This window comes from Pichia kudriavzevii, chromosome 1 (genome assembly GCF_003054445.1).
Source record: "Pichia kudriavzevii chromosome 1, complete sequence".
In the NCBI taxonomy this organism is placed as follows: Eukaryota; Fungi; Ascomycota; class Pichiomycetes; order Pichiales; family Pichiaceae; genus Pichia; species Pichia kudriavzevii.
The window spans coordinates 1,656,721-1,678,810 of record NC_042506.1 but is presented as its reverse complement, the minus strand read 5'-3'; the positions used below and the strand labels follow the sequence as shown (position 1 = coordinate 1,678,810).

Sequence of the window (22,090 nt, the reverse complement as noted above, 5' to 3'; positions counted from 1 at the left end):
AATCTTTGATGATTTATAAGAAAGAAGATCTCAGAAAGAGGAACCTCGTTCTCTTTTTATTGCGTCGGGGAAAAACTGCCTCACTTTTGATGATACATTCGCATTTTACAGGTTTACCACAGTTTCCACTTTTTTTCACGTTACTTTCCAGATATTGCAGATCCTCCGCGCAAACGCTGTGGCGCATGTGCGGCTGCGGGGTATGTTGTTCCGGGACGTGTTGGCACCTTCTGGCTGTTCACTTTCTGCCCTGCACCGACCACGTGGAGTTTCTCCGAGGCAGTCTATACACGTCCTGCGGCTTTGACACATGTGGCGCATGCGCAGACTTCTCCCAAACCAGAAATTGTCCTTTTTTCCGTATGCATTGGTGTGTATATTTCACTATAGGAAATAATATTACATTGTACAGATTATGTGCTACATTGTATTTCCAGTGCGCCTTAAAGAATAATACCATCCTTCATCCAGACTCGGGATTTGATCACTGCCCCCCTATTTCTCAAAACTACATTCTCTACCCCATAATATCGCCTTCCCTGTTTTTTTGTTGATGTACAAACCTTTGAAATTTTATGTCCTTTGACATCCGTATTGATTGTGAAGCAGGCATAACTTTTAAACGGGATGGGAAAAACACCGAAAAGAACAACCGAGAATGAAAGAAAGACACCAATAAGTGAAGAAAATGCGGGATGTTCCGGATACAGAAAACCAAGAAAAAAAAATAACACTCGAACGGAGAATTTTTTTTCCGGGGTCATAACAATAACAAAGTTTAAAAAAAAGTTGAACTATTGGGGTAGAACAAGTGCATCATTATTGGAAAATGCATTGCACCATTGTAAAGATGCTGGTAAGCTTTGTTGCAATTTCGGCATAGTTGCATGCGATGTTTGAATGAAATGGAACCCACAATTGGGTGTTCTTGCTTGGAGCGATGGTGATGTTATCTTTCAGTGATATAAATGATACACAAAAGTTTGAACTGTAGCATAAACGAAAACATAAATTGCATGGGGTACATGCAAGCCAATAAATGCCGATCAGCAGACCTGAAATTGCGTCCCAGTACTGGTACGGTTATTAGGTCATGTGTCAACTTTTTTCCAGACCTGTGGTTTATTTTAATTTATAGTCTTTTTATAGTACAATATTAGGGACCAACCAGACAGTCATTCAGCCGCAGCGCTTGGTCCATCGACATGCGCCCCATATATTGGAAATACTGACGAAGTCTGGTGTCAGGCAGTAGGTCCCTCAGTTTGGAATAGAATGAATATGGCTTTTTCAATGATTCTCTTGACCATGTTACGCAAGCCCATAAAAGAGTCAATTAGCAACTTCCAAAGACTTGACAATGTAAGAATAGGAGAAGAATCAAGGATAATGAAGTAATTAAAACGGGTTTGGCTTAAAATAAAACATACAACAGCTTACCATAAATGGTTCCCTCAATTTATATGTTAATAATGTAATACATACATATATTGTAAATCCATTCTTCGTAAGTTGATTAACCTATTCCGTAACGAGAGAAACCTTCTAGTTTGTGTACCTATCAGCGATGCGTTTTGTCAGTTGAACCAGATTAGACAAGTCTATATTTATTTGGGGCAAAAATATGTGTAACCACCACTCTTACCTACTAATACGCAATGTGTACCAGTCCTATATGCATAAATTAGGAATGCATATAGAGGATACAGGAAGAGGGAACTCGGTACAGATTGCTTAATTTTTATACTCAAATGTGATGTTGAGCTTATCCTTTTCAGCACAGTCCCACAAAGAATATGATTATTCTTTCTACCCAGTTGCACAATACGTTGATCCTTTTTTAAAATAGAGCTGCTCACTGATTGACCTTGTTTTCTTCTGACAACCCGAGTGTTTTCATTTACCATTAGTTTGATCTACTCATTAATAGCTGGTAACTTTTAGATACTCTTTTTCTTTTGTCTAAGGCTTTGGCGTCCCATATATTCAACCTTGCAGCTATTTTAGTGTCAATGGAATTTCAACCGCTGGCCTTTTATATTGGGGAGCAATGTATCGTATGCTGCCGCTACTAGAGGAGGAGAACAATCAGTCAGAAGGTTTCCTACTGAAAACAAACCTGCTTACGTAAAAACGTGAGAACAAGATATGGAAAAATTTCAAAAGTTTCCTTTTAGAGAATTTTTACACAAGTTTTAAACGTGGTACAAATACTCTTATTTTGGGATACCATCGACGTCTCACAGCTTTTAGAGTACTAAACAATTAAAAGTATCATCATGTCGAGTAACTGGCAAAGGTTACTTCAAAAGCAAAGGAAACAACAAGTGAAATCGTCGAAAACTTCTAAGTCAGTCAAATCCAACAAAGTATCAAAATCAGTTAGGGTGCCACTATCTAAAATAGTAGAGCTGCAAAAGGCGGAAAATGTGAAGCAAGCAAACAATTCAAAACCCTTGCAGATAAAGAAATCAGAGTCAGATAATATATCCAATCGTGAAAAAGAAATAGGAAGATTCTTGGCAATAGACTGTGAATTCGTAGGTGTGGGTCCGGAAGGTGTTCAATCTGAACTGGCTCGTGTATCGATCGTCAATTATCATTGTCACACAGTTTATGACAGATATGTGAAACCAAGAGAAAAAGTGACTGACTGGAGAACCCATGTTTCCGGTATCAGACCCTCTGATATGCACAATGCCATTTCTTTCAAACAAGCTCAACAAGAAACAGCAGATCTACTGAAAGATAGGATTCTAATTGGTCATGCTGTACATCACGATTTAGAGGCATTATATCTGACACATCCTAAAAAGATGATTCGAGATACAGCCGGTCATACCCCATTTAAACAAAAATATTCAAAAGGTAAGACTCCTAGTTTAAAAAAATTAGCTCAAGAAATTTTAGGTTGGAATATTCAAGGGGGTGAACACTCTTCAGTGGAAGATGCTAAAGCTACCATGCTTATTTACAAAAGTGATAAGAAGAATTTCGAAGCTAAAGCTCGAAGCAGTAAGGGAAAATAGTTTTTTTATAACTTTATATTAGAGTTGTGCTTCTGTTTATAAAGTGAATTTGCTGTGATTGAGAACTCTTATATACATGTCAGTAGGCATATAAATTTAGGTAATAATAATATTGATAATTATTATAATAATAATAGTGATAAGAAGACTAATGATAATGATTATGATAACGACAATAACAACAGCAATAATAGTGGTAACGGTGGTTTCCTAATGATCATGATAAGAATAATAACTTCAACAGGACCAAAGCTAGCAACACAACCAGTAGCAGCTGGAATAGGAATAATAATAAGACATTAATAGTAATAGCGCTAATATTAAAAATACTAAAGTTATTGGTAGTTAGCTTGAGAATCTATAAAGAAAAGGAAATATTAATGCTTAAGTTGCATTCAATGCACCAAACTATCAAAGTTCTTCAAATTTCTCCTTATATGATTGTTCAATGATTTGCAACTGCATATCATACATGTCCAATCGTTTTGCCCTTCTTTCGTATACTTTTTCGTTTTCTGGCAAGTTATCACGCAGCAATATGAATTCAGAAATTCCGTTGATATTGTGTTGTCTCATCTTTTCCACCCATTCCGTATCAAAGGTTTCATAACATTCGTATCCTTCGATATTTATCACGTCAATAATGACGTCTAATACCTTTTCAAGTATACTTGGAGCACCAGAAGATTCCACAAATTTCTCCAAAATCTTTTTGATATGTTTATATAGTCTCAATATGGTCTTTGGATCAAACTTGTAAACTTCAAGAATAAATGCAATAACCCTATTCGATGCAAGCTCATCGAGTTTTTGATTCATATAGTAATTAGTTGTACCTAGACTGGTTGAATAAACATTTAGTGTTGGCTGAACAAACCAATCAACCAAACATTTGGGAATCTTGCAGATACCTCCGTCAATATATTCAAGGTCTTTCAACCCACATTGTTCAATACTTGAGATCAGCTCTTCATCTGAATTTGCGGTTAGATATATGAAGAACATGTAGCACATATAATCATTGTAGATGTCAGTTGAAAACCTAATATGTTCAGCATATCTAATTTCTAGCAATGATTTGAGAGCCGTTACAGACTTGTCATATGAAATTGGTGATTCTAAGCCCTTGCAACACAAGGAGACTAAAATGATGTCAAAAGTTTCTCTTGTTAGAGAGAATCCATGTGCTTCTTCAACAGTGTTAAAATGTTCATTTTTGTATTGAAGCAAATAATCAACCAATGAAATATCTGTCTCTTTAAGGTATTCGTATATCTTCATGAAAGTTAGCCTTATGAAGCTAATACTATATATGAACGTATTAACATTCTCACTCAATGCAGTTGTCAAGTTTCCCCAAAACATCAATGGATGAAAGCTAGATTTACTATTTATCCCGTCAATACATTTGCCAAAGGCATGCATTGTACATACTATCATGTTATAATCAGGTGGGTTTCTATTGGAATTATCTCTGGCATAATTTCTGACAACATGCTGAACTAATTCAACAAACTTCAAAATTAATCTGCTTGAAACTCCTTGTTTTGTTAAAGAACCTAACACCAATATACCCCGAGGTTGAAGTTGTGAATTATTGTTGAACGCAATCTTGCTGACACTTGAGTTCCATTTAACCATTTGTAACGCATATTCATCCTGGTCTAAATCATATTCCAAGAATTTGGTTAGCAAGTTGCAGAGCGTAGATACAGCAATGGCTTTAGTACTAATCTCTGAAGCAATAAGGTTGGGAGTCAAGAAATTCTCGCCGTCCTGTCTGGTCAAACCAAAAAGCATCCGGAACCTTGCTCCATTTAGTAATTCAATTTGATTTCTGATTAGTTGGTGTTGTTCTGCTTTCAAATGTGGCTTTGATAGGTAGGAATGGAACGTTCTCGTTAATAGGTGTAATAATGACCTCCGAAATTCTAATGGTCCATAATCCATATAGATGGTGACAATATAGAAAATGTCTCCGATGTAACGGTCAACAAATAATAATGAATCGAAAATCAAGTATGACAGGAACTTGGCCAAAACGGTTGTTTCAATCCATCTAGTATGAGCTTCAATTTCAGTTTCCTTTAATGGCAAATTATAAGACTTTTCCTTTAATCTGCTAATTATAACACTACATATTTCAATTGATGACTTCAATGGCCAGTATTTCGTGATTTGATTCCAATCGTTTCCTTCTGCTTCATAGTCAATCGAGGCTGTAACAATTTCATCAATAATGATGTCGATTAAACCGTCTTCCAATGAAAGTTGGGGCCAAATGAATAAAGAAAATATTTTATGATTAATATTTTCTCTACTGGCAAGAACATATTTTCTTATGATTTCACGAGTTCTAGTCGGACCCATTAATGAATCGGAATGATAAACGTATCGATAGATATTTTTGACCCAAGGGGAAACGCATAAAACCATCATTTTTTTCTCTTCGTCGGACATTTTGGTAAAACCATTGAAGAATCCATGAATAAAAGCATATGTCAAGTCTGGATGATTCCTTGCAATGTTTGCAGATATCTGTATAATATAGTCATTGTTACCATAAGGAAATATAACTCCATCAATACTTTCAATTGATAACTCGGTCTTCAAATTTGCAGACTGTTTAATTGAAGCCAGAAGTGCATATGATGACTTTCTGATTTCGTCGGCTTCAGAAGTAAGACCGCAAAATGCGGTATTTAAAAGTTGGCCGACTATAAACTTAGGATTAGAAGAATCGCTGTGATCATCTTCAACATAAACATTGTTATTTAGCCTTGCTCTTGAAAAGTAAAGAGTTCGCATGATTTCGATTTTTTTAACAGAAGTTAAAATGATTCTAGTATTAGTTTTGATATTCATAAAGGATATTTCATTGGCAACACCAGTATAAGAGCTAGAGTTGATATCGCTTAAATCACTTAATTTGTAACAATCAACCAAATTCACGACATGCATCTTGTTCAGTATCTTGATTCTTTGAGGCAAAGCAGAACTAATTTGTAAAAATTGATCACCTATTTTCAATTTCACAGGTATGAATCGATTGCTTGACTCTTGGTAAATACTGACATCATGAAAAGAAACCCTACTATCGTGTGAGACTGGATTTACATATCCCACAAGATTATTTTTATTCATTGTCTTTAGATCATCATTGGTAGTCATGAATACAAAATCTGTTGCAATGTCTTCCTCAAAGTTGAAAGCAATCTTCTTAAACTCTAGGAAAAAGGAAGAAGACATATTGAGTAAATATGTTCGCTTGCAGTTAGATGCGAAATGTGAAGGCAACATAGATATAGCCATATTTCTGACTTTTTCAAATAAAGTAAAGTCGGAGAATGAAGTAAGATCAACAAGGCAACAGAAAGGAGACTCCCAGAATTTTGTGACAGTTTGCAAGAAACCATACGTATAAGTTGTAACGGAAAAATCTGGGTCGAGTTCTAACGTACTGATGCAAATCATTGGTAACCCATCCTTGGTTATCAGAACTTTAATAAAGGAGAAATCTTCAGAAGCCAAAGCTGTTCTCGTCATAAAATCGTAGAGTAGAATTCCTTTAGGAGATTTATCATTCTTCACGCTTTCAGGGATTTGATACTCTTTCAACCTTCTTGGTATTTTGAGTTTACTCAAAATTCTGTCAGCCCATCTAGAATGCTCAATCTTCTTATCCATGGTCGTATAACCAAAAGATATATTGCAATAAGTTTTCCTGATACTCAAGTTGTGATCATAAAAAAAGGAATGCAAATAATAGAGAGAATTTTCCTTAGTAGAGTTATCCAAAAGCGATTCAGGGTCTTCAGTTATAGAATCGTCCAACTTGTTGAATGCTTTCTCAAACTCAAAATCAACTATTTCTCTCATATAAGCGAAAAGTTTTCCCCTTACTGCAGCAAGCTCTTCCTCTTTGTCTTCCACAATAGGTAACCTTATAGGTGCTTCATTGACGAGTGATTGACAGACACGGGCCAACTGAATCAAAGACCTCTTAAATGGAGGGTTAACGGAGTCAACAATACCTAACCTTTCTGGTGAAACAATAGTGGGATTGATTAACCTTAAAAACAAGTAAGCATTGAGCGGAGTATATTCAATTCCTGGCATAACCCGACGACTAGTGTCATATATTGTCCGTGCTATTAATCTAATACCAATTGGCATATTGTCAATTGAGTTATATATTGCACATGAAATGCGGTTTAGGTACTCAAAAAAGATGGCCAAATTTTTTTCCTTCTCTTCTTCATTCTGATGTTCAACCTTTTCAACTTCAAAGTAATTTTCATTGTTGAGCATATCTTGGAATATTGGTCTAAATATTCCAATCAAGTATTCAACAGCTTCATCATACGAATACAAAGCAGTTACCCTAGTTGCAACAGTATTTGATCTTAGAATTTCGTTCTTATCGTAGGTGTGTAAAATGTCGTAGTTTATCAAGGCTATGTAAAGTTCCATTCTCTTCTTTTCAGGTATTTGTAGCTGTAAAATAGATGTAGCAAATAGCTCAAGGTCAGATTTTGGACAGTTCACAGAGGCAGCCAAGAAAAGATCAGTATCCGATGTTAGTAGTTCAACCCCCTCTTTATAGTATTCAGTGATATTAACTATAGCTTTAGAATTTTCATAAACAACTTTAATAATATTAGAGAAGACATCAATAAAGGAAATTCTGATCAATTCATTAGCATGGTTACCCAATGGTAAAGAATATTTCAAACCAATATCAAAATTGGCATTTAGTAAATTGATTAATGCTTGTATGACTTCTTTGTTGATCAGAGCAGATCTATGATTTGTGGCTGCATAAACACTGCTCTCTTTCTTGAGACCATCAGTTTTTTCTAGCAATCGAACGAAAAGATTGAAGTAATTAGAAAACACCACATTCGCAGCACTCATATCATCTTCCGAACCGGCATAGTTGTGACTCATAGAGTCCAATGGTAGCCTGTAAAAAATCAATTTCAACATTGTTGATGACTCAATTCTCAAGTCCATTTGCAAATCACTCAATTCAGTCTCCTTAAATTCTTTCATTTTACTTGACATCTTCTTTTGTGATTTCACTGTTGATGTTTTTGGAATACTGAAAGTCAAAACTTTAGTTTTAGTTTTACTTCCTTCATTATCAAATGAACTTTCGAGATAATTAGCCGCAATTCTAGCATAATGATTTTTTCCTAGAATTGAACCGTTCAGGGATAAATCTTCTAGCTTACTTAAAAAAAGGACTTGTAATTTGCAGAACTTTATCTTCAATCTTAGGAATTCTGGAGTATTGTTACTGATGTTGAACATCTCAAGTAATTTAAAGTTGCATTCCCACAAACTGACAGCGTAGGGAAACAAACTGTCACCCTCAGCCTGACAAATGGACTTGACAACGCTAATAAAAAGCTCGCAAATATTATATTGTCCTGTCTTTAAATACAGTTCAAATCTTGGTAGCATTAATTCGATATTTTTCAGCATTATCTCACATAAGAAAGGGTGAACAGAGACACTTAGAATTTCTTTTGAACTTTCTCTCTTCTTCACTTCTTTACAGAATAAGCCAAGAAATTTATTGGTAATAAAGGTCTCCAACTTCCTTCTTAAACTTGGTTGACGTACATCATTCTCAAAACATTTAGCCATAATTATACCACCTAGTGAAACCATGTATTCGCTGTAAATTTCCATGTCTTCATTCAAAGGAAGATTACTGAAGTAATTATCAATAGTTTCAATGGATCCATCAATAGGAGGCACATCATCGTAATGGTAAACTGACGATATTTTTTTGTACATCAAAATCCATACGTCAAGAAATACATCTGTAGGTTTTTTTATGTGACTTAAATGATCTCTAATTTTCTTTCTAATTGAAACTATTCCAAAAGTCATCTTATCACTTAAAATATTCTGTGCAAGTTCAAGGTTGGATTTATCAAAACAATAGGGAAGGTGATGAGGATTGGTGATGACAAAAATGTAAAACTGAAGTACTCTTTTCGAGCATCTGATGGTTTCAATATTACTCGAGAATAAACCGACAAACACAATTCTTTCAAAATTTTTAATTATTCTCCGACATGATTGTGTTTTATGTACGGTATCAATCATGTGCCTATGGTCGTACATCAACTTTAAATTTGCATTTTCGTATCTTTGTTCAAGTAGCTTCAAAATGAGTTTGATAATTCTATTCCTTTTTTCATTTGTAATTTCTGGAGATAATCCAATGGCAGATACCGCGTCAACCAAAACTGAAGTCCCGATATAAGAGGTGAATACCGTCAATGCATTATTACTGCTCACAGTATCACAGAAACTTAATAAGAACATCTCAGTCGCCATTAATATCTCTTTATCCTCAAACAAAAGCAACCTAGCAATTCTATCTATGAACTTCTTAAATGTTCTCTCAAATGCGTAAAAATCTATTAAGCCATTGCTATTTGAACTAGTATTAACCTCAGGATAGCAAATCGCAGGACAAAAAGCATGGGTCACTAGTAAGTTTATAAGATTTTCCTTAATAATCCTTGGATCGCACATGGATATATTCTTAGCTAAAGATGTGAAATCTATAGGTTCCTTAAAATTGAGCTCATCCATTAAGGAGTCCTTATGGTGAAAAGATGTGTAGTCAAAGTCATCCTCGTTAGAGTCGATAGAGCTTTCGTCATTATCAACACAAGTTAAAGATAGACCTTGTTTTTTGTAATACTGCGGAGAGGCTGAAATAGGAGAGCTATTTTTTGAACTTCTATTAATTGAGATGGGAGACTTCAATCTACCTATATTAGTTGTTGGGGAGGCAAGATTCGAAGATGGCATTGCAAAAGACGAAGATTTACTGGCATCTGAAGAACGTCTATTTACTTCCGATAATGATGAAATGGAAGAAGAAGTTGGTGTCATTCTGTAAGAAGTTGGTGGTGTATCTTGTTGAGAAGGATCCATATCCAATACGTTCAGATAAATTTCCAGGGATCTATCAGCCAACAAGGTTAGAACCTTTATTGATAAACAAGAAAGGTTTTGTAGTAGCCATAAAATTTTTTTATTTAACGAGGGCAAGATAATCAACAAACGAAAAGAACCTGTATATAATGACAGCAGATTCATTGCATAACCATTTGAACTAAAAATTGCCGAGATTGATGACTTCAATTGAGTGGTATTGATAGTCGCATAGATGCTACAAACCCCTACTTGTAGTTCATGAACAATTTTCGACTTGAAATCAATATCGCTCGACCTATCAAAACAATGTTCGATCTGCTGATCTTGTCGACCTGAATGTCCACGCTGCATAGAATGGTCATCCTTCAGGTTTGAATTTGTGTTTGTACTAGAAGTTGAAGTCGAGGAATTAAATGTGGTCAATTTCGGTAATGATGAAAAGGTTGAATGAGGAGACAAAGAGGCAAGTTGAGGAAGTTTGTTTTGTGAATGTTCCTGATCATATAGACTTAAAAACTTGGTCATTGGTTCTCTCATGAACACAACAAATTTATATAAGGGATGTTCTTTATCATGTTGTCCCACTGAAAATCCAACAAGTAGGAAATGTATAAAAGGCCTTGCGTTTTCTGGAGACTTTGTGACCAACTGAGAGAAGTCATTCAAGAATTTTTGCTTGCTTGAGTTCAGTTTGGTGACATGTGAAATCGACCTTTTCAAAGCTTGCGTAGTAGATTTGTTCGACTTGGACTCGATGAACCTAGATATAGTTTTTGACTGAAAAAGCATTAAACAGCCCAAAATGCAATAGTAGACTCGAGGTGAGTATCTTATTTCAATCTGTTTATGAATAATATCAAATAGACTTTCGGCATTTTTGCAAGTGTTGGGATGGTCAAACACTTGCAAAAAATCATCTGTTCGATATAATGCCCAACTTAGGATAGACTCTGCAAAAAAACGAAGTATTAAGCTCCTTTGAGAATCTCTCCTAGTACTATTTAGTATGTCCCTGATAAACTGTAAATTAGGGTTAAAGGTTTTAACCGATAGAAAGGTGTATTGAATCATGTGAGAACCTTTTATATATAAGCTTTCAACGTTGATTCTCTTAAAAATGGCCTTCTGGAAGTCTAAATATCTTGATGGATTAGAGGCAGATATATAGAACAAAACAGAGGATATAGCCTGATCAATCAAATTTATTAGGCCAAATTTAGCCAATTTTGATTTTTCTTCCAATATACTCCTAACTTCTCTATGATCATTAAGCACTGTCGATTGGTAGACTGGATTATCAAGTAAGGTAGAAATGGGTGTAGAGCTTGATGAAGTATTAGATGTTGAATTTGACATAATCGAAGAGGACGAATGGCTCGAAGCTGATGATTGATTAGACTGACTTGAATTTGATAATATTGCGGTTTCGTTGAAGGACATCGAGTTAAAATTATAATTTGACGTCAAAGCATCCGAGATTGGCTGAGTCAAATTCGAAGATTTTAAGCTTGATTCTACTGGTAAAGTAATTTCATACAAGGTAGACAAGCAAGCCGAGTCATTCTCCAGACCCAACAATAATCTCAATAGCTTTGTGCTTATTTCATCATCCAAGACAATATCTGGGGGTGCCAAAATGTTCGAAGAATAGAGTAGTTGGGAAGTACTAGTCAATTCTGCTACTTGGAACAACCGCAAATTAGGATGGTTCGAGTATTTCTTGGATTTCATGGCATTCAAAGAGCTCGATAATAGGAAAATCAGGATATAGATTGAGTTCAATATATCGGTACTTTGGTTGTATAAACTTGATTTCTTGTGCCGATGCAGGACCTTCACTAGAGAGTTGTAAACAGCAGAAATTATATCATTGATGAGGCGCTGTTGAGAGATTAATTTGAGTATATGCGATTTCAATTGGATATAATAGGGATCAGCCAAAACCTGAGCAATTGAAAAGCCTGACTTGTAAGGTAAAATTGAATCCAACCTCTTGAACAGGATGGAAACAAACAGGTTCTTGATTGGCAAACATTCCGTGGGTACTTGCGTGAGATCACGATGTCTCATGGAAGTAGTTGTAGATTCGAAAGATGTTTGCTGATGTGTTGTATTATGATGGGAAGTTCTCGTGAAGTTTGGGGATGTACTAGAACCGCTGAGCTTAGTGTCCTTACCTCTCAGCGACATGATGCTCAAAGAGAACGAGCACTTAAATTGTTTGATAGATCCTAAAGAGTGATCAGGAGAGATTTATAAGAAAACTCTAATGAAGGGGACAAGCCCAACAGGTGATAGATAAAATATAAATCCAGCGTGCAGAGGATGATATTAGAGTGCGAGAGTTCAAGTTAGTGAATGAGCAACGGTTTTTTCCCCTGATACATGTGCCCCAAACAAGTCCACCCTGCAAGAATCGAACCACCGATGGTCGGACCAAAAATGTTTTTTTTTAAAAAAAAAAAAATTGTAAGAGAAATAAGGGGAGTAATTTTGACCGAGGGTAGAGAAGAAATTCTTCACTGATCGAGGAGACCAAATGAAATAATGTAAACAAACACACCCTTTTCCTTACTTGCTACACGCAAATACACACTTAACTCCAAGCTAGCACAAGATATCCACTCGAGACCGCGTTTGTTTGATTCTATTCGATCCTCCATTTGCTATCCATAAGCTCTTCTTTGTTTGTAACGCCATTACTCTTGCTGTTTTTCTCTAGTAGAAAAATCATAAAGCACTCATTTATCTTTTAATTGGTTATTTACAAAGTTACTCGAGGATGTCCGATGAAAACGACAAGAATACCAACCAAAACACAAATGATATCTACAACTGCGACATTGAAGATATATCGAATTCCTCATGGGGTTATATGCTAAGGAACTCATCAATTCATGCCATTCAACCTTTAACAACAGATCCTTCTCATTTCCCTCAATCCCACGTGTATTCCTATTTACATGCCCAATTGGGTAGACAAACACCAACACATGAAATCGACTACACTTTGATTCAGAATTCAAACTCGAAAATACTGGATACCAGTCAAAATCACAATCAATTCCTATCCCAACAACAGCAATCACATTTCAAACAGGAGCAACAGGAACAACAAAGAGGCCAAGAACAACAAGAACAACAACAAGTACCGCAGCCGCATCCATTTAATAAACCTCCAATGCCTACCTTGCCTATACATAACTTGAATAGACAACATAGCCTTTCAGTACAGCAAGATATACAGTCACTTTCATATAACAAATTTTTGGAATCTCCAAATTTTGATGCTTTTCTAAATTCAACACCTTATCCGGGAAATAATCACTCTCAATCAATTCCTGCAACTTCAATTTCTTCGTTTTTGAACAAAAACTATAATATCCCCCCTCAATACTTAACTACGGAATTTTTGTCATTGTCCCCTCATTTGAGTACACCATTGGCGAGCAAATCAATTGACTTATTTGATACTCCCTATTTGAACAATATACATGCAAACTTTGTTAATACAACATCAATTGATGAGGAAAATAATACAACAAATATCTTCAATACTTTGACTAATGTTAATGATTTATCCTCAAATGAAACCCCATTAATAGAAAAATTGGAAAAGGTATTGAAAACTCCCAATTTTCAAGATCGTAATCACAACAAAAAGCTGTTTAACTCTCTTATATTAGAAACTGCTCGAGAATCACCAACAAATGATAAAAGGACAGTCAAGCAACAAAAAATACAACAAAGACAACCACAGCAAGGAAAACAGCCAGTAGTTTCAAATAAAAGCTTTAATTCTAGGATCATAGACATATCAAACAAATCGCACAACTTGAACGATTCAGAGCAATCGAGAAAATATCAGGACATTTTACAGATACCCCATTCAAATCAAACTTATTTCTCAAACATTACATCGACGCCAAGTAAAATGATGAATGTCATAAATACCGTCACAGCTCCCGCTCCAGCTGCCGCAACATCTCTCCCCCCTTCTAAAGGTACCATTAACCCAAACACACATTCAGATTACAGTTCTCAATTGAATACAACCACTCCACTACGCCCGAAGAAATCTAAGCAAACAAATAACACCAAGAAAATAAAATTCAAACAAAATGATATAACATCAAGAGCAGTTGACAAGAGCTTTGATAACGACGACGACGAGGAGGAGGATGAAGAGGAAAATAGTGTGGTAATTGATTCATCGCCTTCCACCATTGTTATAAATTCGGCTTCTAAACCGATATCCACACTACAAGGTGCACCAAATAGCAAGCTATTAGAGGCCTCGCCGACACCGGTGAATAAGTTCACACAATGTCAATCCGACCCTACTTGTCATAAGAAACCGAGTGTGAACCTACCTGTTGGTCCCAAAATGGGGCTCTTTGTTGAACCCAGCAAGAAATCCATAAGAAAAGTGAACACACAGCCAACTATGACAATGTCAATTCCTCCCCCTAAATACACAGCAAATAAAAATGGGTTTCACCGAAGTATTAGTGCCAATGACGCATTGTTATCCAATACGAAAATCAAGCCAAAGAAGAGAAACAGAAGCGAAAAGAAACTTCAAATCATTATGGCCGATCCAGACCAACTGAAGGGGAATAAGAAAAGGAGAATCACGAGAAGGTTAGACGAGATACCTCTGCAACACCATTTGTCTGTTTCCACGAATGCACCGCTAAGCAATTCGACAAACATTGTCAACAACAGGAGTCCAATACGTCAGACATTTAAAAGCGCAAACATACGTTTTTCTAAACCAACTAAAAAGGCCAACGAAAATGTATTCTGGGAGTCCTAGTGGGATATTAGAATATGCATCTGTTTACAATCTGTTTACAATCCCTATCTCTCCCCATCTAAGTTTTCTCCTCTCCCTCCGTCTTATCTACAGTATTATCATAAAGATTTCCTTTTTCATTCTATATTTGTATATGTCTACGTCCGTAAATTACAAAAATAGCCAAACTTGTGCCGAGGAGCGAAAATAACAATGGAATCAAACACATGTACTTGAGAGTGAATCAGCGTCTCCTTGGTCCCTTAGGTTTGGCAAACCTCAGACCCAAAGGCTTGTTTGCATCCTCTACCGGAGCTCCAGTGATCTCCGAGGTTTCGAGCTCAGAAGCGTCTCCAACTTCAACAACATTTGTAAACTCCAAGCCTTGACTCTTGAGTGAGTTCAGAAACCCCTGTTTGTTGGAGGCATACAACATTCTCTCCCTAACTTTTGAACCAGAGGGACATGTGAGAATAAATGTTTTCCTTTCCTGATAATTGTACAAATGGTAGGCTGGCGAGTGGAAGTTTCCAATTGCTTCGACTATACCGTCCACGGGGACACACGATTTCTCTGCAAGGACCAGTCTCTCATTGTCAATGACGGCGGTAATGAGCACCTCATTTGCCAAGCCACCAACAGCGTCATGGAGTTGGTCATCGAGGGGGAAACTTAGAGTGTTGTTGCTATCATTGGCGAGTCGTCTTGGGTTGGACGTGGCGTAGAGTTGGTGGTCTTTGACAGCCTGTAAACTCTCTTCGGACTCTGACAATGCCTTGACGTTGCCGCTGCCCATGATCTTGTTCCACGATTGGGGGGACAGCTCCTCAGGCGAGTTGATAAATAGAATTGGGTCAAAGAGGCCACTACCAAGTTCCTGTAAGAGGGTGTTTTTCGTTGACGCATACAACATCTTTGAACGCACACTTGCATTGTCCGGAACATAGGAGATAAACGCATGTTTCTCGGCATCATGGCGTAAGAGAATGTAGCAGCACTCGTCACATGTCAGGTTCTCTGTTAACTGCTTGAGATCCGTGGAGAAGTCACTGCATTGGACGGATTCTTGGACCTTTATTGAAAGTGTCACAGTGTCAATCTTGAGAATCAATGCCCGTCTTGTTGGGGAACGAAGAAACGACGTGCATTCGGAAACAACAGCCTCCGAAGCAGTTATACCTGACTGGGTCGACATTACCTCTCTGTGTAAACTTGCTGGAGCCCTACCTCGATAGTCTCAAAATCAACCATTTACTTCTTCCTGAAAACGACACATTTCCCTCCCTCCTCTTTGTGGTTCAACTTTCTCAATTTGATAATTTAAACTCCTATGCGGCTCAGCATATTTTTTTTGTTTTTTTTTTGAATTCTCAGTTGCTGACTTTTCCGGAATTAATGGAGTTCTCCATTATCGGGGGGGGGGGGGGGCCTCTCAAATTTCTCCATTGGGCGTTTCTTTCAATGTTTGTTAAATTGAGTAGATTGGAGGAGGGAAAAAAAAAAAAAAAGGCGAGTTTGAAAATTTACAAACCCGCGAATTCCCGCTGCTGATTTTAGTAGTGTCAAAAAAAAAAACAAGGCAGAAATGGAAATGGAAAGAAAAGAAAGAAAAGAGAGAGTGAAAAAGAGAGAAACCAAGTGAAACCAAATTTCTCCATTTGTCACCACAACCACTATATTATTACACCGTTAATCCAAGTCACTTTTGTTGCATACACCCAGGTCAGTCCATATAGTTTATAAGTGGCAACAAATATTAGTGACGCTATATTGACCATAGACGGCAGACAGAAGGGGGTCGTAGAAAACAGAATAAAATACAAGAGACAAGAGACAAGACATTTATTAATACATCACCTACAGCAAGAAGAATTATTTCTAGGATGCAGGGTAACAGTGAGATTTCAAACGGTCCCTTTTCACCGACTTTGCCGAACTCATCGAGAACTGTGTTTTCCTCTCCACTTGTTAGACTCAACAACAGCAGCAATAGCAATAGCAATAGCAATGGTAATGGTAATAATAATAATAATAATAATAGCATCAATAATAACAACACCAACAATAACGGCAACCATGGCATTCTGAACAACGCCAACAACTCCAGCAGTTATTCCCAGCTTGATTCTGTTCTCTCGCCGCTGTTGACCAATTCCATCAACTCGCCATTACCAGACATCACGTTTTCTCCTCATTTGGGCCAGACTAATGACAATGACAATGACATCCCTGCATTCAATCCCAAGACAGAAATGATGTTGGAGAATTACACAAACAATTTGAATATGTTCAATATGTGGATTAAAAATTTGTCTGTTGAAGAACAGAAGACTGCAATTGGAATGTTTATTGAATCCATCGAATCACCAGAAATTTTGGAATTTATTAAATTGAAAGTTTCATCAATTGAATCACAGCCGAAAAATGGCAATGATCATTCGTTGAACTTCTCTCCGCCATTGAGTGCCACATCTGGATGTGGAAGTTTGTCCAATAACTTACGTCCAGTATCTCCAATCATCTCGATGTCTTCAATAAACCATTCGAATCCAGACCCTCTAACTTTAGATTCTCTTTTGAATGATACGAGCGACTTGAATCTTTCAATGAATCACTTGTCATTGAACAACGACATTATTTACAATCCTGCGCCAAGGAGGGCATTATCCCCACCTTCAATGAAAACCGGCTTTGGAAACTTAATTGAACCAATCGAGAGACCAAAATCAGCGGGCCCTTCATATTCCCATGAAGTCATGTCTGGAGTTGGTAGTATGGGCATGTCCAATATGGATTCTATGAATGGGATGTTGAACGTCACCAACAATGGCAATATTCTTCCAATATCCAATCTACCAATGAACAGTATGAACGATATTGGTGCCAAATTACAGACTTCCTTAAACACCATTAACAATCGCTCATTACTGGATTCTAACAAGGTCAAAGATGATAGACGCAAATTTCTACAAAATAGAATGCCCGTCAATGGCATGAACGGAATTAGTAGTATGACCAACCTAAATAGCATGATGAACGTCAATATGCACATGCCGGTCTCCTATAACAATGGCCACGGCATTGGCATGACTAACTCTCCGCCACAGCAGCACCATCATCTTCAGCTGCAGCATGTACATCAGCAACAGGGGAATAAACCACGTAACAAGGGCTATCACAAGACGTCTCCGTTGAGCGGGGGTGAGTCCAGTGTCCACAATAACTCTAAAAAGAACAACAATAACAGTAGCAATAATAACAGCAACAACAACAACAGTAATATCAACGAAAATAATGGCACAAACTTGCCAAGAGATATTGCTTCTGATGCTCTGTTGGAAGATATTCCAGCATGGTTAAAGACATTACGTTTACACAAGTACACGGACAACCTGAAACATTTGAAATGGCAGGAGATGGTTGTCCTCGACGACGAGGGCTTGACGTCACTCGGGGTCAGTACTGTGGGGGCTAGAAACAAGCTGCTCAAGAGTTTCAAGTATGTTTGCGAACAAAAGGGCCTCTCCCAATAGAGCAACCATTGTAATTGCATCGTATTTGTCGATTTTTCTCTTCTTTTATGACCTCTTTATCCTAATTTCTTCATCCTAATTTCTTGACATTTACCCTTGACTCTTTTTCTCCTCCTTATATACGATCGTTATATACACAATATAGGTAAACAAGCATTGAAATAATGAAATAATACGATACTAATTCTGCACATCGGGTTAAATAAAGTATTCTAAAATTAGAGTTTCCTCCTTGAGGGAAGAATAGAATTTTCATTATGCAGAGTTCTATTTTATCGCCCAATAAACCCGTGCTACCCAATATACCCCCCCCTCTACTTCCCTTCTTTGAAGGGGGTGAAAATTTTTGAGTTTTCCGATCCAGTGCTTCTCTGTCCGTCCCCCTTTTTTTTCTTTCCCTTTTCGCAATATTTTTTTTCCCCCTAGCCAGAAACGTTGGATGGTGAAGGGAGATGTTACTGTTTCATTGACATCCGTTCTACTAAAGACCATTTTCCTTCAGGTGCAGAATTTTTCTTTCATTTCCAAATTACTGATAAACCCCACACTCCCCTTCCAGTACATACCGAGACTTGCACCCATCCCCCTCTACACTGGCTAAAGTAATTTACCAACTGAATATGCTCAACGATCTCTTATACTTAAACTGGCTTACCCACGGAGATGTTTCCCCGCTCCCGTTCCCACAATCAATATCGGCAAATGCTACACATGTTCTTCATTTTAGGTCTTTGGTGCAGCTGATAGAGTATCTCTCGGTTTCCATCAACTATACACTTGTCCGGTTCTCCGATGGAGTGCAGCGTATTCCTCTAAATACCCACGAGAAAGAAATCGACTATGCCACAATTATTGTTGTCAACACAAACGAAGATATATGGAAAGAAGAAATCAGCATTGACACTGCAGTAAAGCTGCTCAAGTACAGATTCTCGCATTTGAACATCATCATATTACCGGTTGATCCAGAGGACAAAATAAGGGAAATGAGAGAAAACTTCCCAACAAGACTACAAAGAATGAAACTATGGACTGGGTTTAGTAACGCAGAACTCTTGGATACTATGGATGGGTATGTCGATTCCAAGGCTATTAAGGAGGAGGATTTAAAGCTTTTTACCGACTTGTTATCCAGAATACAATATGACAAATTGCTGTTTCACGTTAATGCCGATAGGGAGAAACTTTGGGAAGCTTTGAATAAGTGGGATTTTGATGCGTTCCAATTCAACCTCGATGAACTACTAGTCATTTCCTTCTTGATCTTTGAGAGATTCATCAAACCAGAAAACTCAAATAATCTTAAATCTTTTCTATTTTTCGTTAGAGATAACTATCATATCGGGAATCCTTTCCACAATTTCAGACACGCTGTCGACGTTTTACAAGCTACAAATATGTTTCTCAACTCCTTAATCAAGAATTCCAATTATAAAATAAGTAAATTAGATTCTTTCTCCCTTTTACTTGCATCATTAGGTCACGACATAGGGCACCCGGGAATCACCAATGCATTTTTAATTAGCAATAAGTCACCATTAGCAGTTAAGTTCAATAATATTTCAATTCTTGAAAACTTCCATAGATTCCAATTTCAGAGGATACTGATACCCTTTTTAAACCAGTCAATGGAGAATAATTTATTAAGTATAGAGATGGAAATCGATGTTCCTTACCTTTTAGATATTGTTAACTATTCAATTCTTGCAACCGATATGGCCAAACATGATGAGTTTGTTGGCGAAATCGAGAGACTAATTACTGAATTCGATAATTTCAAGTTACTTGCGTGCTTCCTCATCAAATGTGCTGACATTTCAAATGTGTGTAGGACTCTTAATACAAGTTGTAAATGGGGGTTGTCCTTAGGTGAAGAGTTCAAGCAAATTGCACTATTGGAGAAATATTTGAAAAACGAAATCAAACCATCCGACGAAATCGTTGAATTCGATTTTAAAAAACCAATCAAAAACATCGACGCAAAGGAAGGTATTGTTTTGGTACCCAAACTGGCAGGCAATCAAATGTTTTTCATAAACAGATTTGCTACAGATTTCTTTACCAAAATATCCGATTCGCTTCCCCCATTATATATTTTGTCAAGTACACTTCGTACCAACACTACTTATTGGGAACAAAGTTTGAAGAACTAAAACTTGTAGGCTCTTAGTATTTTATGTAATTTTAATCAAATATTCATATAATAATATCAAAATGTGATAGTAACTTGTGTAAAATGGTACACGGGTCAGTTTCAAACCAGAGTCAGAATTCGACAGAGAAGTCATATAAATATTTTTGACGCTCTCTATAATGGACAACCAGAGTCAAGTTTTGATAATTGACTTCTCTCTTACTGCCCGTTACTTTTCCAAATAAAAGAATCCATTTTCCCAGTTTAATCAACAAGAAATAGTGGCCATTGATGGTTCATCCAAAGTGGCCCTCCAGAGATAAAGTCCCCGTCATGTTTGCCAGAACCCTAAGAACTTTCAGACCACTTAACATCACTGCATTCCGTTTACAGTCAACATACAAATTGAACCCAACTTCCATTGTATCTACATTCTCGAAGAATCCAGTTCTTAAGTTTACACCTGAACACGAATGGATTTCTTTGCACCCTGATGGAACTGCATTTATTGGTATTACCAACTATGCTGCAGATGCACTGGGAGATGCTACATTTATTGAGTTACCAAGTTCTCAAATTGGTGAAACCATTGGCAATGGTGAAACAATTTCATCTGTGGAAAGTGTTAAATCCGCAAGCGATATTTATTCACCTGTGGAATGTGAGATTGTTGAGGTTAATGAAAGTCTAGAAGAGAGTCCTGAATTGATCAACACTGATCCAATGGGTGAAGGTTGGATCGTCAAAGTTAAGGTTGGCGAACAAGACTCTGTCAAAGAACTAATGGACGCAGAAGCTTACGAAACTTTTGTTGCCGAGTCTGATCATTAACTTTAGCTGATATATACCTCTATATTTATCCCCTGTGAGCTAGTCTTATATTATTTTTGTCTTTTATAGTCATAAATCCATTTTATAAACTAAAACAATAATTGCAAAATTTAGCGAGTTAAATGTACATCACTTATATGAGTACAGCAGCTGACTCCAAATACTAGCCTGTTTAGTTTGAACTCACCTTTGCTGAGCACTGATTTTAGGTTACAAATCTATTTCTATGACATTTATACTTTACAATATTGATGCCTGTGGTATGATTGATTTTTGAACTAGTGTTACAGTTGGTTTTACTCGCACTATATGTTTTCTTTGCAAGCACCAGCCTTACTGTCCGTGGTTAAACAATGCCATAAGCAAAGAAATCTAGTTTCTTATCTTGACCTAGCAGTTAGGTCTGACGTGCGGATTGTATTGCATCCATTACAGAGGAATGAAAAGAGGAAAGTAATGTATATTCGTGCTAAACTTGAATATTACCCTAATGAGGAAATTCCCATTTTGGGACAAAAATAAACATGTAAATGAAGGTACCTTTTTTTTCTATTGATCCCATTTTTGATCCTTGCCAAAGCTGATGCATGCAGTCCTCTCTTTTTTTGTTTCGTGTTGTGTTATTACTGTTTCATATACTTAGAAGACTTGAACGGCACATTATTTCATTTTAAAGTCAATTCTATAAGTGCCTTTTTGCTTTTTCGTTTTTTTATATTCACTTGAGTTGGTATATTCCGAGATCCAATAGATTCAATCATAGCTAGTCAAAATCAAATCATAATAATAATATCAT

General features: G+C 36.8%; 8 protein-coding genes across 8 annotated transcripts; 6 read left to right on the top strand and 2 right to left on the bottom strand.

Annotated features, from left to right (window-relative positions):
- Window positions 1-8: 8 nt before the first annotated feature.
- C5L36_0A07650 (uncharacterized protein) lies at window positions 9-554 on the top strand (the record flags this gene model as incomplete). Its single annotated transcript, XM_029463782.1, has 1 exon — window positions 9-554. The coding sequence occupies one exon, from the start codon at window positions 9-11 to the stop codon at window positions 552-554; it is 546 nt and encodes a 181-aa protein (XP_029319642.1).
- Window positions 555-2,279: 1,725 nt separating this feature from the next.
- C5L36_0A07640 (uncharacterized protein) lies at window positions 2,280-3,029 on the top strand (the record flags this gene model as incomplete). The annotated part of the gene is made up of 1 exon (XM_029463781.1): window positions 2,280-3,029. The coding sequence occupies one exon, from the start codon at window positions 2,280-2,282 to the stop codon at window positions 3,027-3,029; it is 750 nt and encodes a 249-aa protein (XP_029319641.1).
- A 411-nt stretch (window positions 3,030-3,440) lies between these two features.
- C5L36_0A07630 (uncharacterized protein) lies at window positions 3,441-12,188 on the bottom strand (the record flags this gene model as incomplete). Its single annotated transcript, XM_029463780.1, has 1 exon — window positions 3,441-12,188. One exon carries the CDS (start codon window positions 12,186-12,188, stop codon window positions 3,441-3,443), a length of 8,748 nt encoding a protein of 2,915 aa, XP_029319640.1.
- A 592-nt stretch (window positions 12,189-12,780) lies between these two features.
- C5L36_0A07620 (uncharacterized protein) lies at window positions 12,781-14,817 on the top strand (the record flags this gene model as incomplete). The annotated part of the gene is made up of 1 exon (XM_029463779.1): window positions 12,781-14,817. One exon carries the CDS (start codon window positions 12,781-12,783, stop codon window positions 14,815-14,817), a length of 2,037 nt encoding a protein of 678 aa, XP_029319639.1.
- Window positions 14,818-15,040: 223 nt separating this feature from the next.
- Window positions 15,041-15,991, bottom strand: C5L36_0A07610 (uncharacterized protein; the record flags this gene model as incomplete). Its single annotated transcript, XM_029463778.1, has 1 exon — window positions 15,041-15,991. One exon carries the CDS (start codon window positions 15,989-15,991, stop codon window positions 15,041-15,043), a length of 951 nt encoding a protein of 316 aa, XP_029319638.1.
- A 688-nt stretch (window positions 15,992-16,679) lies between these two features.
- On the top strand, window positions 16,680-18,329 carry C5L36_0A07600 (uncharacterized protein; the record flags this gene model as incomplete). The annotated part of the gene is made up of 1 exon (XM_029463777.1): window positions 16,680-18,329. The coding sequence occupies one exon, from the start codon at window positions 16,680-16,682 to the stop codon at window positions 18,327-18,329; it is 1,650 nt and encodes a 549-aa protein (XP_029319637.1).
- Window positions 18,330-18,949: 620 nt separating this feature from the next.
- Window positions 18,950-20,482, top strand: C5L36_0A07590 (uncharacterized protein; the record flags this gene model as incomplete). Its single annotated transcript, XM_029463776.1, has 1 exon — window positions 18,950-20,482. One exon carries the CDS (start codon window positions 18,950-18,952, stop codon window positions 20,480-20,482), a length of 1,533 nt encoding a protein of 510 aa, XP_029319636.1.
- Window positions 20,483-20,754: 272 nt separating this feature from the next.
- Window positions 20,755-21,294, top strand: C5L36_0A07580 (uncharacterized protein; the record flags this gene model as incomplete). Its single annotated transcript, XM_029463775.1, has 1 exon — window positions 20,755-21,294. The coding sequence occupies one exon, from the start codon at window positions 20,755-20,757 to the stop codon at window positions 21,292-21,294; it is 540 nt and encodes a 179-aa protein (XP_029319635.1).
- Between the last annotated feature and the right edge of the window lie 796 nt (window positions 21,295-22,090).